Consider the following 15,000-nt stretch of genomic DNA (forward strand, 5'->3'; position numbering starts at 1 on the left):
TGAGCGCTTCAAAGATCCTGTGAAGGCGAGGAATGTGCCTGCCGAAAGCAAGAAAATCAACCTCCTGGTATTGGGACCCTCAAAAATTTTACTTTACTTTAAAGTTGGGGGTCCCGGGACCCTCTAAGTGGAGCATCTTTAGGGACCCTGAATTGTCCTCTTTGATTCGTTTCAATCTTTTATTAATCATGGGTAACATTATTTTTCATTATGTCCTTTTTAACTCTTCATTAGTGTACTGTTTTGTCATTTGTTCCACTTTAACCCCTGTCATAGTATTACTTTTTTAAAATTTTTTACAATGACCACTTTGAAGCATTAAACTGCTGTGTCGATTTTTTCATTGGGTCCATTTTTTCACAGCTGTCATTTTTTTGTCATGAAGTCAACATGAACCCTTTTATTGATGTCATGAAGTCAACATGAACCCTTTCATTGCCGTCCTACAGGTGCTGCCCGTGGTGGTGTTCTTCTCCACCTTCGTGAGCGTGATGTACTACGTGGGATTCATGCAGTTCATCATCCGTAACCTTGGCCGCTTCCTGGCCTTCTGTCTGGGCACCTCGCCCGCCGAGTCTCTCAACGCTGCTGGGAACATCTTTATCGGCCAGGTGAGATACTTTTCTAACCTGTTATTAACAGCTATTGTGTTTTCAGCGTAGCAATAGGGCCCGATATTTAGACGAGACAAGTATAATGCCGACGAGTCGAAGACGAGTCGCATTATACTTGTTCGAGTCTAAATATCGGACCCTATTGCTACGATGAAAACACAATAGCGTTTATATAGCTATTCTGACATTACATTCTGTGTTAGGATCATGTTTTTGTCAGCGACAAGTACCAGAATGGTCCATGTCGTTGATTGCAGACGACGGTTCCCTTTCCGCATGAAGCCACGGAAATAACCGAACATTGAAAAACCCACGGACATGTATTACGGAGAAAACTCGAGATAACCGGATGCTTAGCATTACGTCAATATGTTAGGAATCATATGACGTCATGACGTATCATGCTTGCCTACGTAGATTGTATGTTCGAAAGTCTGACTTCTGTTGGGAATTCGCGTGGTGAAGACAGCGGTAAATCTGTAGATCTGATAAGAGAACAAGGATTGTCTCAGAAGAAACAACGAAATGTTTCAGACCGGTAACTTCATTTCAACATTGCACTATACAATGGACGTTCTATGTGACAGGAGAGTTTGCTGATTTTGTGTTAAACATTGGAGAGATCGTCTGCTAGAATCCGAGATAGGTCGCTTCAGATTGCAGCTTCTGGAAATTTGCAAGGTTTGTTGCCTGTTAAAGAACTGGATTTTACACGTAATGTATGTCATGTACAGTAAGCAACAACAAAAACACACACAAAGCAAATGGCATCGTCTGTCGACTAGTCACACACCGCATCCGGAATCGACAAGTGACATCAACGCGGGACCACTTACGTTTATCAAATAAACCCGGTCCCAACGGAGAGAAGAAGAAGAAGAAGACAGAAACAAACCTGGCGAGGTATGCGTGTACTTTATACACGTGGAAGAAACCGGAACCATGCGTCTTTGTTATTGCCGATATCGTTTGGATATCGGCAAAAATGGCCAACTTTCGTAGCGTTATGCTTTGATGATCGGAAAAGGGATGTGTGAGACCATCCAATCACAGCCCCCGAATTCCCCCACGTGTCCATCAGAATAGCTATATTACGTCATTGTCTTTTGTAAAGGGATGACGTCAGCAGCCTCCTTCGGCACGATAACTCATCCGCAGTCCTATCCTTTCCTTCCGACAACACAAGTGATCTTTTAACCTGCCCCATGTCTTTTGAATGGGTTTCTATGTCCCCATAGATGTAAATTTGACTTTGTTATTTTGTGCATGCTGTCCTTGCATTTGTGAGTACAGATTTCTTATATTGTTTTAAACGTTGTTCTCACCCACAGTCATTTTGTTGTTTAGATAATGGGTTTTACGGTTTGGGTAGAAGCCTCCTGCGGATACAATGAAGCTGTTTTTGATTAGGTCTGCCTGTAGTTCATTCTTCTCATGGCGTTGCTGACTTTGCTTAATTCTGCCTAAGTACACGAGTACTTAAGCTTCCAGGGCCACCTGCATGTCATTCAGTTTTAATTATACACAAGAAAAAATATGAATTCATTGTTAATCATCACTTAAATGTCTACTTGGAAGCACTGCGTATGCCATCTCCCGGCAATGTGCTTCTTAATCTGCGTGTTTCATTTGCTCTATGTTGTGTTTTAAAACTTCTGCAGAGTGAAGCACCATTGATGATTCGACCATTCATCAGTGAGATGACGAAATCCGAGATTCACGCTATACTGACCGGGGGCTTTGCCACCATTGCTGGCTCTGTCATGGCTGCCTACATTTTGTACGGCGTGAGTATGACATATGTTACTGTAACTTAAAGAAAACAACACAATTTATTATCAAAACGATGTTGCACAGACACTATTTCGTTTGATTTGATTCTATACTTTATAGTCCCATTTACTGGGAAATTCGATTCACTTCCTCCCAGTGAAAAGCTGGCAGCAGCAGGTGTGTGAGTGTAAAGGTGTCATCAGCAATCTGCACTTCTGGCACTGAGAATGACCAAGGTCTTGTATCTGCCATGACAGGGGTGAGACATGGATACCGTCTCTTATTCATCTTGTACATTTGACCCGGTCCGGATCCGCCGAACCTGTGACCCGAGGATCTCAAGTCCAGTGCTCTAACAATTTAGCTACCATGGCTGAGGTCCACGCACTGAAAGTGGATGTCACCCAAACGGGTGAGAACAAACCGCGGGGTCTCATTGGTTGAAATCGCAACAAATCTCAATTTCAACCAATCCTACAGCGCGGCTGGCTCCCACCCGGTTGGTAACTTTCTCATGCACCTCATCTCATCCCAGAGCTCCCAATTACATATTACCAACGAAGAACATTTCTTTGACAGGTTCCTCCCAACCACCTGTTGTCGGCCTCTGTGATGTCCGCACCAGCCGCCTTGTCCATGTCCAAGCTGTTGTACCCTGAGACTGAGAGGACGAGACACACAGAGGAGGAAGTCTACAACATGAAGAGAGGGTGAGTTTTCAGTATTTCTGCTGTTGCTTTTGCTTCATTTTTATTTTCATTATTTTGCTCTCTATTGCAGCTTTCTTCTTGCTCGTATTTGCTTTCTCGACGAAGATACCAAAGTAGCATTCACAACAATGATCATGCACAACCACACGGTTTTTGTTAAGGTGACAACGTGATACAAAGAGAGTTCAAATACTGTCATACCTTTCTACATAACAGATGAACACCTTCTCTGTTTCTACACTCTAAATTTTATAACACTTTGAGAACACTGAAAGTGTTTAGGGTGAACACTTAAAGTGTTAGGGTGAACACATTTTTACACTTTTGGAACACAGAAAGTGTTCTCAATGTGTTATCCTGAAGCATCTTCTGCTACCTGAACACTTTTGGAACACATGGTAAACACTTTTTAGCACAGTGGAACACCAGGTGAACACACGTGTTCAACAAGTGTTCCACAAGTGTTCCACTTCGTCTTTTAGTCATGCTCCGAATAAAACAATACATTAAAAATATTTGGGCCAAGAGCAGATTCGAACCCGAGACCTTCGCCTTGCCATGTCAGCGCTCTACCGATTGAGCTACGGAGACTCGTCGGGATCTAGCGTCGCTTAGAGTATATAATTTGTATACCACCTAGACCGCTGCGGGACGTTTTTTTTGTTTTTGTTTTTAATCGTGTTGTGCTTATATTTTTTCCATCAAACATTTATTTCATCTGAGACATCTAATAAGCGGTAAGTATTAGCATTTTTATTTTTACACTTTAATAATGTTACTAATTGTCCCATCATGCTTCATCTGGACCAAAAAAGAACGTTGACACTTTTAGATCTGTGGACCTGTCTGCGTTGTCGCTGCGTTGATTTGGCTCAGGATTTCCGATTGTTATATCTGTAAGTTGCTTGCTGAGATTTTGTATTAATTCATCTAAGCTTAGTCACTCGTATTTTTGTTGTAACATGTTCCCGTTACTTGTATCTGTGGACGTTTTAAGACAATTTCTCTAATTTTGCTGTCGCAACGGTTTCAGCTGATCAGTGGACCTTTTACATTAGTTCTGCGTTGGTAAATAAACTCTATTTCAATTTGATGTTGATTTTTTTATTCTGGTTGATGTGCTTGGTTTTGTGTTATTGTTATACGTGTATGTCCAGGGGTTCCTTATAATTATAATCATTATAATAATGGTGGTCCAGTGAACGATACCTTCCGCCTGTGGTCACAGCAATACATTTGCAGATTTTCGGATTCTTCTTCTTCCTTTGGTTAGATCATAGATGTACGATCTGCACGCTAGATAAAGTGAAGCGGTAGGCTAAAAACAGCATACATTAATGAACAACATTCATCATAATAGTGGCCAGGTTGATTGTGTGCGCAATTTAGAATAATTCTATGCATGCTTGGTTGTATTTGATTTCACAGATCTATCACACTTTCAGGGAACTGGGAAGCCGTTTGAGCTGATGTGCCCATGTGGCGAATCGATGTGGGCGTAACCTGCGCACATTTCTTCTGAATTGCACTGAGGATGAACAGGAGGCACTGACGGCAACCCAGACGTGTTTACCAAGGTACGCATGTCCTGCATTTGCATATATTGTGTAGTTTTGCAGAGAAATATTGACTTTCAAATTGATCTGATAAGTTTTGTTTGTTTGTTTGCTTAACGCCCAGCCGACTACGAAGGGCCATATCAGGGCGGTGCTGCTTTGACATTTAACGTGCGCCACACACAAGACAGAAGTCGCAGCACAGGCTTCATTTCTCACAAACACTCTCACACACAGCTCTCTCTTTCTCTCTGTCTCTGTCTCTCTGTCTCTCTCTCTCTGTCTCTCTCTCTCTGTCGCTGTCTGTACATATCTGTCTCTCTCTCTCTCACTCTCTCTCTCTCTCTCTCTCTCTCTCTCTCTCTCTCTCTCTCTCTCTCTCTCTCTCTCTTTGTGCGTTTGTGTGGCTGTGTGTGTGTGTGTAGTTCTGCTTTTCTTTGCGGGGCTGGCCTGTTGTAGTTTCGGGACATTATGCATATAAATTATAATGCATTTCAGGACGTTAAAGAACGCATTCTATCATAAAAAGCATTTTGGTATTTTGTGTAAATAGAATGCATTTTATCATAGAAGGCAGTTCGGAACGTTATAGAATGCATTCTATAATATAGAATACATTACATAATAAATGATTTCCTTATAATTCATTATTTAGATCAAACCAACAAAACTTAGGTAGTTTCTTTACAAACGGATTACTAGAGGGTGCATTCAATATGACACCCTTTTCTTTGAACTAAAACTCATCGGAGTTCACGATTAATTGCGACAGTGATCTTTGGCTTCCAGTGATTGTTGACAAGGTGTTTTCCCTGGGTTCACATAGGTTTAAGAACGAGTTAAGGAAAACGGGCGTGCTCAAGGCCTCGCCACATTAGCAGTACGGTTTACTGCTTACCTTATATAAACAATTTGTAGAGTGCCATTTTCCAGAGTGGCCACGCGATAATGAAATCCTTGCGAAAGACCTATTTTAATTCTACTTTTTGTTCTTAGGGACAGACTCCTGCTTCAAGAGGGATTACGTTTTACATTCAGTCGTGTGTGCATGTGCGTGCATGCGAGTGTCATTGTGTGTTGGGAAGGTGAGAGCGAATTGGACGTGACGTATTTGTTCTCTGTTATGTGACCTATGCCCGTTCTGGAATAAAAAAAAGTTTACCTGTAACTGCGATTGTTGGAGATCTGCTGACAGCAAGAAGAAGTCCACTATTAGTTAAGATTTACACTTCAGTGTTATCAATTAAGTACAAACGTTTAACACAAACCTGTTAAGAGTTGGAAATGCATCATGTTCTAAAACTCACTTTTATTTCGAACAGGATGTTCCGGACAGCGAGTTGAAAACTAAACCAAAGACCAAGGGCCTGGAATCCTCCCAACTCTGAAGGGTGTTTTTGTTATCGGACTTTCGTGTGTGAACTTTCAAGATGGGGTTTACCAGAGCTCCGTTCATATTATTTAATAGCAACATATACCGAGCAACAAAAGAAACGCGAAAAAATTCTGCAATGTTTGATTGACAAAATCTCGAACAATTATGGAGTTAGAATTATCAAACCACAACATTTTGATGAAGGCATGTTTGACACAGCTGTTGCGTGAGTATTTTGATGCTGCGATTGTTTCAACACACAGGACAAAACGAAGTTTTGGAGGTCTCGCTCAGTCAGCCTTCATCGCGTTCTCTGACCACTGATCGGACACTGGTTGCTTCCAGTGATGATCCTGGTATTGTCAGCGGCTGAATTGAATCGATGTCGAAGACGTTGTGGAAGGAAATTGCGATCTTGTCTTATTGGGGTAATGCGAAAAAATCTACCGCGTTGCATAACTGCAGTGCTTCCAATGTCACCAGAACATTGCAGAAGGTGATAAACTGTTGACACATGCACGTTTAAAGCCCATGCCAGCGCTTCTGGATCACCCCCAGCTTTAAATCGACCTGGCATTTTGGTGGTGTCAATCTTGGCATCCTGGCTGTTTCAAAAGTGAGACTGGCAGCAAGCGTGCCATGGTCTCTTTTGGTTGCTAATGCATTAGTGAACACATCTCACACATCAGATTTCTCCTGCTCCACTTGCACGTGCTGCGAGCGCGCATTATGTGTTTTACGATAAACCTGCTTGTCCCGTGTGTTAAAACAGTCACAGCATCAAAATAATCACACAAAAGCAAGGTCAAACATGCCTTCATTAAACTTTTGTAGTTTAATAATTCTAACTCTATAATTGATGAAGATTTTGTCAATCAAACAATGACGAATTTTGTTGCTCGGTATATTATGTGTTCAACAATTCCTACCCCAGACCCGTTTGTTCTGCGACTGCTGCAGACATTTCTTTTTGTCAATTAAAAATGCTTCTTTGCTCACAAAATTTGATTTTAATGTCTTTCTGAATTGTATGACAGTGCAGGATGAAAGTGTTCCAAAAGTGTTCTAAAAGTGTTCCAAAAGTGTTCCAAAAGTGTTCTAAAAGTGTTCCAAAAGTGTTCCAAAAGTGTTCTAAAAGTGTTCTAAAAGTGTTCCAAAAGTGTTCTAAAAGTGTTCCAAAAGTGTTCCAAAAGTGTTCTAAAAGTGTTCCAAAAGTGTTCCAAAAGTGTTCTGAAAGTGTTCCAAAAGTGTTCCAAAAGTGTTCTAAAAGTGTTGACCTGAACACTTTTATGTGTTCAGAAGTGGTTACAGCAGGGTGAACACTTAAAAGTGTTCAGATGTGAACACTTTTGGAACACTTTTGGAACACTTTTTTGTGTATAGAACACTTTTTGTGTTCCAAAAGTGTTCCAAAAGTGTTCTACTAAAAGGGTGTTCAGAAGTGGTTACAGAAAGGGTGTTCAGGAGTGGAACACTTTTGTTTAGAGTGTATCCTAACGTTTATGTGGGTTGTTTTTTTCTGACAGCCGTTCTCTCTTTGTATTTATCTGTTGTTGTTGTTGTTGGTGTTGGTGTTGTTGTTGTTGTTCTATTTTGTTCTGTGTCATCGTATTCATTTTGACAAAGGTTACAACCACCGAAACGTCAAATGATCAACCTCCACAGATCGTATCAAAGCCATCAAGTCTATTTTCTCTTTTCATACACAACGTGCAGAGAAGAGAGAAACATTATTGACGCAGCGTCCAACGGAGCGACGCAGTCAGTGAAACTGGTGGCCAACATCGCTGTCAACCTCATCGCTTTCATCGCTCTCCTCGACTTCGTCAATGCCACTCTCGTCTGGTTCGGAGATCGCGTGGGCATGCACGACCCTAAACTCACTTTCCAGGTTAGTTTGTATCTTATTGTTTTTACAGAGTGACACTAAATAAACGATTGTATCAAATCCTTACCAGTCAACTGCGGAGTGTGAACCAGTGGTGGTGCCCAAAAGTTTAATTTTACTGCGTTCTAGTTATCAGATGCAGCAAATTTGGTCTGAATTCTCACGATTTGCTTTGCATTTCAGTTGAGTAGGGTCCGAATTCTACACGATTTGCTTTGCATTTCAGTTAAGTATGGTTTAAATTCTACACGATTTGCTTTGCATTAATTTTCAGTTGAGTATGGTCTGAATTCTACACGATTTGCTTTGCATTTTAGTTGATCAGTTCGTACGTGTTCTACCCCCTGTCGTTCCTGATGGGGGTTGATGGAGACGACAGACTGAAGATGGGGGAACTGATCGGGACTAAGACCTTCCTAAACGAGTTTGTGGCCTACACTGAACTGTCTGTCTACATTAACAACAGAAAAACATTGGACGCGTAAGTGATCACATTCATTGTGTTATGGGAACGGGTTCCCGACCCATTACCTTGACTACTTGCGATTTTGTTTGGTTGTTGGAATTGCCATCCGCATTTTTGGCTCACGTAAGTGTAGCCTATGCGATGGTAAACTTTGTCTGTCTGTGCGTGCGTGCGTATGTATGTATGTATGTATGTATGTCTGTGGTAGAAACTTTAACATTTTTGGCTAAACACCGAAATACTCATTTCACGTGGTTAATTTTCAAGCACCATCTTCAAATTATTGAAGCAATGATCAACATTGTGTCGGCATGTGTGTAGTTAAAGCGTGTATCCAAAGAAAACGGATGGTGGTGGGTTTTGAAGGGGTACAAGCAGTTGACTGGTTTGTGTCGTGTTTGGCATGCAGACGGCAGGTCAGGTGTCAAGATCAGGTCAGGGGTCGCGCGAAGGATTGTGGTCCAGTTCTCACCTCGCCGATTCGCCGGGGAAAACGATTTCATGTTGTTCGGTTTCTAAGCTCCAGAAAAGTAAATAAAGAAGATACCAAAGGGAGATTTCCCACAATTTGATCTGCACAGCGTGTTTCCAATGTCCACGCGAGGAAGAGCTGTCGAAAGCGCGGCAGTCAGTGTCGATCTTGCAGCCGTATCCCGGTAAGTTCAGAGACAGATCTAGTGTCTCCCACTCTGATAACGTGTCACCTACTGTTAATCCGTTTTGTTTTAATTTCTTTTTATTTCAGCAGACACGGATGTCAAACACAGTGCTAGGCAGTCACCTCTAGTGAAATGAGTTGATCTAAAGTGCCTGTAATGTTTGGATGTCTTTGCTCGTGGTTCGATTTATGTGAATTTCAAGACTTGCAGTAGAGTCTCAAGTTAAGTTTACTCTGCCCGAAAAAAACTGTCCACCATTTACTTGAACATGCAGATATAAGGAAACGGAATGAATCTGTTCTCAAAGTCAAAATGATCACGATTTTTTCCTCAGATTCAAAACATGCACTGTCATGGTTTTGTCTGTACAATTTAGTAAGTCTTAAGTACCTTGCAACAACTTCCTTGAACGTGAAAGACAGTTTTTGAATGCTAGATCTGTATCGCGTTTCATTCCAGACTCGATCCTCTCTTTGATTGTAGATCTACTGTTTGCTGTTTACGCACTATCATATGATTCGCTATGTAACGTTTGGTAAGCTTACCTTGCAACAGCCTTCTTGTCTTTGTTGGCATTTCTGGCTGTGTTGACCGTCAGAATTATTTTAAGAACCAGGCTGCTGCAGTCGACATGTTTCGCATATTGTAGGGTTACCATGCTGCATAGGTAAAGTGGCTTGTATAACCTGACTATTCTGTTTCAAAACACTGTTTATATTTGTGTAGGTTGTAGTCATCATAACTAATCGCATTTTGCCATTTGTTTCAGAAAGGAGGTTAACCTACAACAAGATCGACGCTATGTCAGATATATGCCTCAGCCACATGAAGACTTCCGAATTTAGATCTACTCGGCATGGTGACAAGTCTTGATGAAAAGTATAGGACTGAGGACAGCAGTGGAAAAAGTGCCCACATGGCAGGTACCTAACCTATCTTCTTCTGCGTTCGTGGGCTGAAACTCCCACGTACACTCATGTTTTTTTTTCATGAGTGGAATTTTACGTGTATGGCCGTTTTTTACCCCGCCATTTAGGCAGCCATACGCCGTTTTCGGAGGAGGTACCTAACCTATTACCCTAGTCATTTTATCTGTTTGCCTTCTTTTGAAAATTATACATGGAGTTGGTATGATGCGTTAGTTTTAACTGTGTGTGTGTGTGCGTGTGTGTGTGTGTGTGTGTGTGTGTGTGTGTGTGTGTGTGTGTGTGTGTGTGTTTGTGTGTGTGTGTGTTACGGAGTGAGTGAGTTTGTGTTATGTTACTGTTTGTTGATTTCTTACGGGAGCCTTGAAGGCTTCGCCTCTTGTTTTCTTTCGAATTGTTCACCAAGAATGTGTTTGCCTGCTCAGAGCTGTTTGTAATTGTTGAAAGTAGATACATTTTGAATTTATCGGCCTTGTATGTTGTTTGTGGATAACGCTCTTCTAATGTATTTTAAAAATACTTACAGTTCGTTTATTTAGTCCTCAACTTATCTCCCTGTGTTTACCCGAGCAAGTTTTATCTACGCTGGCATACATATCTCGGAGCACTACAAGAATACAATGATACATGCTAAGCGTGCAATAAAGGCTATGTATGCCACCAACAAAACAGACATGTCAAAAAGAAACACACAAAAAACAAAAACAAACAAACAAACAATCAAACACATGAATGACTGTGGTCTCTTTATGATCCTTGAACACTTATCAAAGAGATTTAAAATAGCATATGGTATGTCTGTGTTTTGCAGCTATTTACAGAATTTTACGCTTGGTCTTCCTACAAATCCCACTGGCAACTGGAGCTTTGTTGACGGTGGAATCTTCCTGGCAGACACCAATCAAACCCTTGCTAAGGGACTCATGACAGTAAGTATATATACAAGCCATAGTAAAACCGCTTCTTAAGAAACAGAACTTGGATCACAACGAATTGAACAAGAGGCGAAGCCATCAAGGCTCACGTAAGAAATCGACAAACAGTAACACAAACTCAATCACTCCGTCACACATACACACACACACACACACACACACACACACACACACACACATACACACACTGACACACACACCGTGCACACACACACACACACGCACGCACACAAACACAAACACACTGACACACACACAGAAAGAGCATAGGTGAAACTCAGTGTGCAAGAAAGCGAGACACTAGATCTAGATCTGTCTGTCTGCATGTACACTAGTCTCGGCCCGCTCAAAATAATAATGACCGAGACTTTCAGTACTTCCTTCGCGTGACGTCTAACCCTCTTACGTCATAATGTGACGTCAATGTAATGTGACGTCTTCAAATGTTAGAGTTTCTACCACAGACATACACACGCACGCACGCACGCACATACGCACATACGCACGCACGCACAGACAGACAAAGTTACGATCGCATAGGCTACACTTACCAAAAACTATCGTCCTGTCTCTAATCTGTCCTTCCTGTCAAATTGAAAAGATAGTCCTCTCTCAACTTTCAACTAGAGTCACATTTGCTTTTCAACCCCTTCCAGTCTGCCTTCAGATCATGACACAGCTTAAAACTGCTCTTCTGAAAGTTTTAAATGATCTTTTGCTCTCCCTTGACCAAAAGAAAGTGGCCGTTGTGACTCTTTCAGACCTCTCAGCAGGATTCGATACTATCGATCACAACATTCTTCTGAAACGTCTTGAGCATGTTTTTGGAATCCGTGACATTGCTCTTCAGTTCTTGACATAATGCCTCTCTGATAGAATCCAAGTCATTTTTGAGTATCCAATGTCCTGTTCAGGGCCGGACCTAAGTTGGGTGAGGCAGGGGAGGGGGGGTCCGAATTGTGGTAAGGGTACATTAGTTGAGGGTGCGAAGCACCCGAACCTCCGAGGGGGGTCCGGGGGCATGCCCCCCCCCCCCCCCCCCCGAATCATTTTTGAAATTAAGATTAAAACATGTGATATTTTGCAATGATGTTTAGCCATAGTTCGTTATACGCGTAGGTGTGCGAGAATATGTAAGCGCAGTGCTTTAAAGATGTCCATGTGTGAACGTGTAAGTGGGCGTAGTCGAATGTCCATGTGGGAGTGGAGCATATAAGAATGCCCATGTGTGAATGTGTAAGTGGAGTGTATAAGAATGTGTAAGTGGAGCGTGGTCGAATGTCCATGTGTGAATGGGTAAGTTGAGCGTATACGAATGTCCATGTGTGCGATGTGTAAGTGAGACATGGATGTGTTCATGTCTGAATGCGTAAGAACAATGCAAGGAATGTCCAGAGAGGTATGTGGGAGGTGTTTCTATAACCTGCCCTGTTATATAGTGCTATATGTCTTATGTAAAAACAATGTCTTGTTTGTATTATTGTTATGTACCACCCCTGAATTTCTCTATGAGATAATAAAGTATTCTTATTCTTATTCTTAATCTGGCGCATTCTGGGAGTATTTGTCATGATTTTTTTTTATATATATGTATTTTTTTTTACCCTTGGAGGAGGTACATGGTCAGGCTGGGGGGGGGGGGGGGGGTTCCGGGCACCAGGAAACCACCCCCGCCCCCCCCCCCCCCCCCATGGATCCGGCCCTGCTGTTGTTCTTTTGTCTCTGAGTTGCTGTTGTTGTTTTGTCTCCTATCTCATAATCAGCACTGACTAAGCATAAACTTTTCTCCACACGAATACTGCTGTCCTTCTGTCCCAAATACACAGTAACACCTGCCCTCACGATCACATCTCGATAACGACCACGGATCTATTACGACCACCACCAAGCAAACCTAACGATTTTTTTTTTAATTCACGTTACCTTTCCCTAACGACTACCTGTCTATAAGGGCCACTTTTGTTTGGTCCTTTTTGGTGGTCGTTGCAGACGCGTTTGACTGCCGTATTCTTGTCGTATATCTCACGTGTTTCTGAAATAAACCTTTGCCTTGCGCTTGCCTTCATCATCACGCATGTCTTTTCCCCCAGGAGCGGTCCGTTGTGATATCAACTTACGCGCTGTGTGGCTTCTCCAACCTGTCCTCCATGGGTTTGATGCTGGGGGCACTGGGAGGGATGGCCCCCAGCCGCCGCTCCGACATCTCGGGGCTTGTCTTCAGGGCCATGATAGCCGGCAACGTCGCTTGCTTCATGACTGCATGCATTGCTGGTAGGGGTATATAATGTGCATGGCTGAGATACCAATTCATAAAAATAATCATAATGTATAATACTTCTATAGAGCGCATAAATCCAGGGTTAAACCCTGCTCAGAGCGCCAATTAAAGGCACAGTCCTTTCTGATAAAACAGTTCTGTGTAATATATCGCCGGGACGCTTAATTGGTGAAATGTACGATTTTGCAGAAATTCCTCTGTCGGTTTTGTTGTAGACTGCGGAAGAGCGGTATGCCTTGAAAGGAAGGAAGAAAAGGAAAGGAAGACAACTGAAGTTGAGCGAAGCATAGCTCTGGGGGACTGAAGAACCAGTTGGCGAGTCTAAACTATGAGATTCACTCTGCATACTTTCGATAGAAACTGGCCGTTTGTGAAGTGTCCGCTCGATATGATACATATCTCTTCTGAAATCATGCAGCTCGGAGCTCATTGTTCTTAGTGGTGTGTCTACTGGTTGATGATAAGTAATGTTTAACGCCCTCACGGTAAAACCATTGGGGGCATGTTCCTGGGTTTGACCCCGACTTTGGGGGAAAAAAAGAGACAGAAAAAAAAGGGCCACCGCAAGGGAGGGATGGTTGTCGCGCTCTATATATAGCCCAGCCTATCTCACCTTCAAGGTATACAACTCTTCCACAACCTATAAATCCCCCCTAAAGAGTTATTCCGAACATCGTCTCTTTCAGCTTCAGACAGAGCCACATGCACCGACTAACTTTAGGCCCAAAAAAATAAAAAATTGTCTGTTTACGGTGTCCCGACCGACCCTATTTTTTCGCGCGACCCTAGACTTTTTTTTGGCATTTGGGGGGAGAAAAAAAAGAAGAAAAAAAAAAGTCTTTGTTTTTTGACAAAATAACTTAAAATTCCCGACCTACCGACCCTATTTTTTTGTGTGCCTATGTTACCGTAAACAGACAATTTTTTTGGTGTGCCTTATCTCAAAGTGCAAAGGGAAGGGGAGAATGTTGAATTGTGGGGCTAGAAGGCAGTTACTGTATTTGGCCCCTGTATGCCAATGATCGAGGAGTAGGGGAAGTAGCAAAAGTTAGCTTAGACAGAAAAGCAACAGTATGTAAGTGAAAAGTAAGCAAGTACGATAACAAGTAAGTAATAATAATAATAATAAAACATTCTTCTATAGCGCTGTTCACCGCCAGATAACAGTCTCATGGCGCTGTACAAATCCATCATACAATACAAGCATTAATAGTTAAGATTGACCGCCCTGATATGGCCCTTCGTGGTCGGCTCGGCGTTAAGCAAACAAACAAACAAACAATAGTTAAGATTTTATAAACAACAACTAGATACATATATGATACTCGAGAAGGTTTAAAAACAACCAGTCAATAAGCAAACTTATCATTCGGCACATTCACTCACAATCACATGCACGCGTTGCACCACAGCTTCAATGTCCTAATTATGTTGCTCATTTCAATAAAAGGTAGCAAAAGCTATAGCCTAGCTGTTAATGTTCTGCTTCGTTTGCTTGTGATTTATGTTGGCTTAGTCAGGTTTCTGAAAATCACATTCAGTCGAATTTCTTTGCTTGTGATTTTTGCAGGTTTATTGTCAACATAGGACCATTTTGGAAACATTACAGAAAACTACTCAATCATATGGCGAGGGGTTATTCCATTCATCCATAACCGGTGACCGTTGATGTCCAGACATGGAGCTGCTGTTCTGCGATGGTGCACTTCAAGATAATTTGTGATAATCTCACAAATATCAGTTGAGACTTTTATTGACGACAATATCGACCGTGAAAGCGTTTATAACGGGTTTTTTTCGTGAACGTGAAGTTTTTGAGA

General features: G+C 42.0%; 1 protein-coding gene and 1 long non-coding RNA gene across 3 annotated transcripts in view; both read left to right on the forward strand.

Annotated features, from left to right (window-relative positions):
- The window catches only part of LOC138975795 (solute carrier family 28 member 3-like), a 55,888-nt gene that overhangs the window by 38,485 nt on the left and 2,403 nt on the right, over positions 1–15,000 (forward strand). For both annotated transcript variants that reach the window (XM_070348548.1, XM_070348547.1), the window contains exons 7-14: positions 450–611; positions 2,276–2,401; positions 2,967–3,097; positions 7,745–7,919; positions 8,234–8,397; positions 10,779–10,896; positions 12,993–13,173; positions 14,751–15,000. The exon at positions 14,751–15,000 is cut by the window's right edge and continues 2,403 nt beyond it. In XM_070348548.1, the coding sequence (XP_070204649.1) occupies positions 450–611; positions 2,276–2,401; positions 2,967–3,097; positions 7,745–7,919; positions 8,234–8,397; positions 10,779–10,896; positions 12,993–13,173; positions 14,751–14,767 (1,074 nt within the window). In that variant the 3' untranslated portion in view covers positions 14,768–15,000. The remainder of the gene's footprint in view (positions 1–449; positions 612–2,275; positions 2,402–2,966; positions 3,098–7,744; positions 7,920–8,233; positions 8,398–10,778; positions 10,897–12,992; positions 13,174–14,750) is intronic.
- Positions 8,498–10,350, forward strand: LOC138975796 (uncharacterized). The gene is made up of 3 exons (XR_011458754.1): positions 8,498–9,038; positions 9,811–9,964; positions 10,104–10,350. It is a non-coding gene; the product is annotated as an uncharacterized lncRNA (long non-coding RNA).

Source organism: Littorina saxatilis, linkage group LG9, assembly GCF_037325665.1.
Source record: "Littorina saxatilis isolate snail1 linkage group LG9, US_GU_Lsax_2.0, whole genome shotgun sequence".
In the NCBI taxonomy this organism is placed as follows: Eukaryota; Metazoa; Mollusca; class Gastropoda; order Littorinimorpha; family Littorinidae; genus Littorina; species Littorina saxatilis.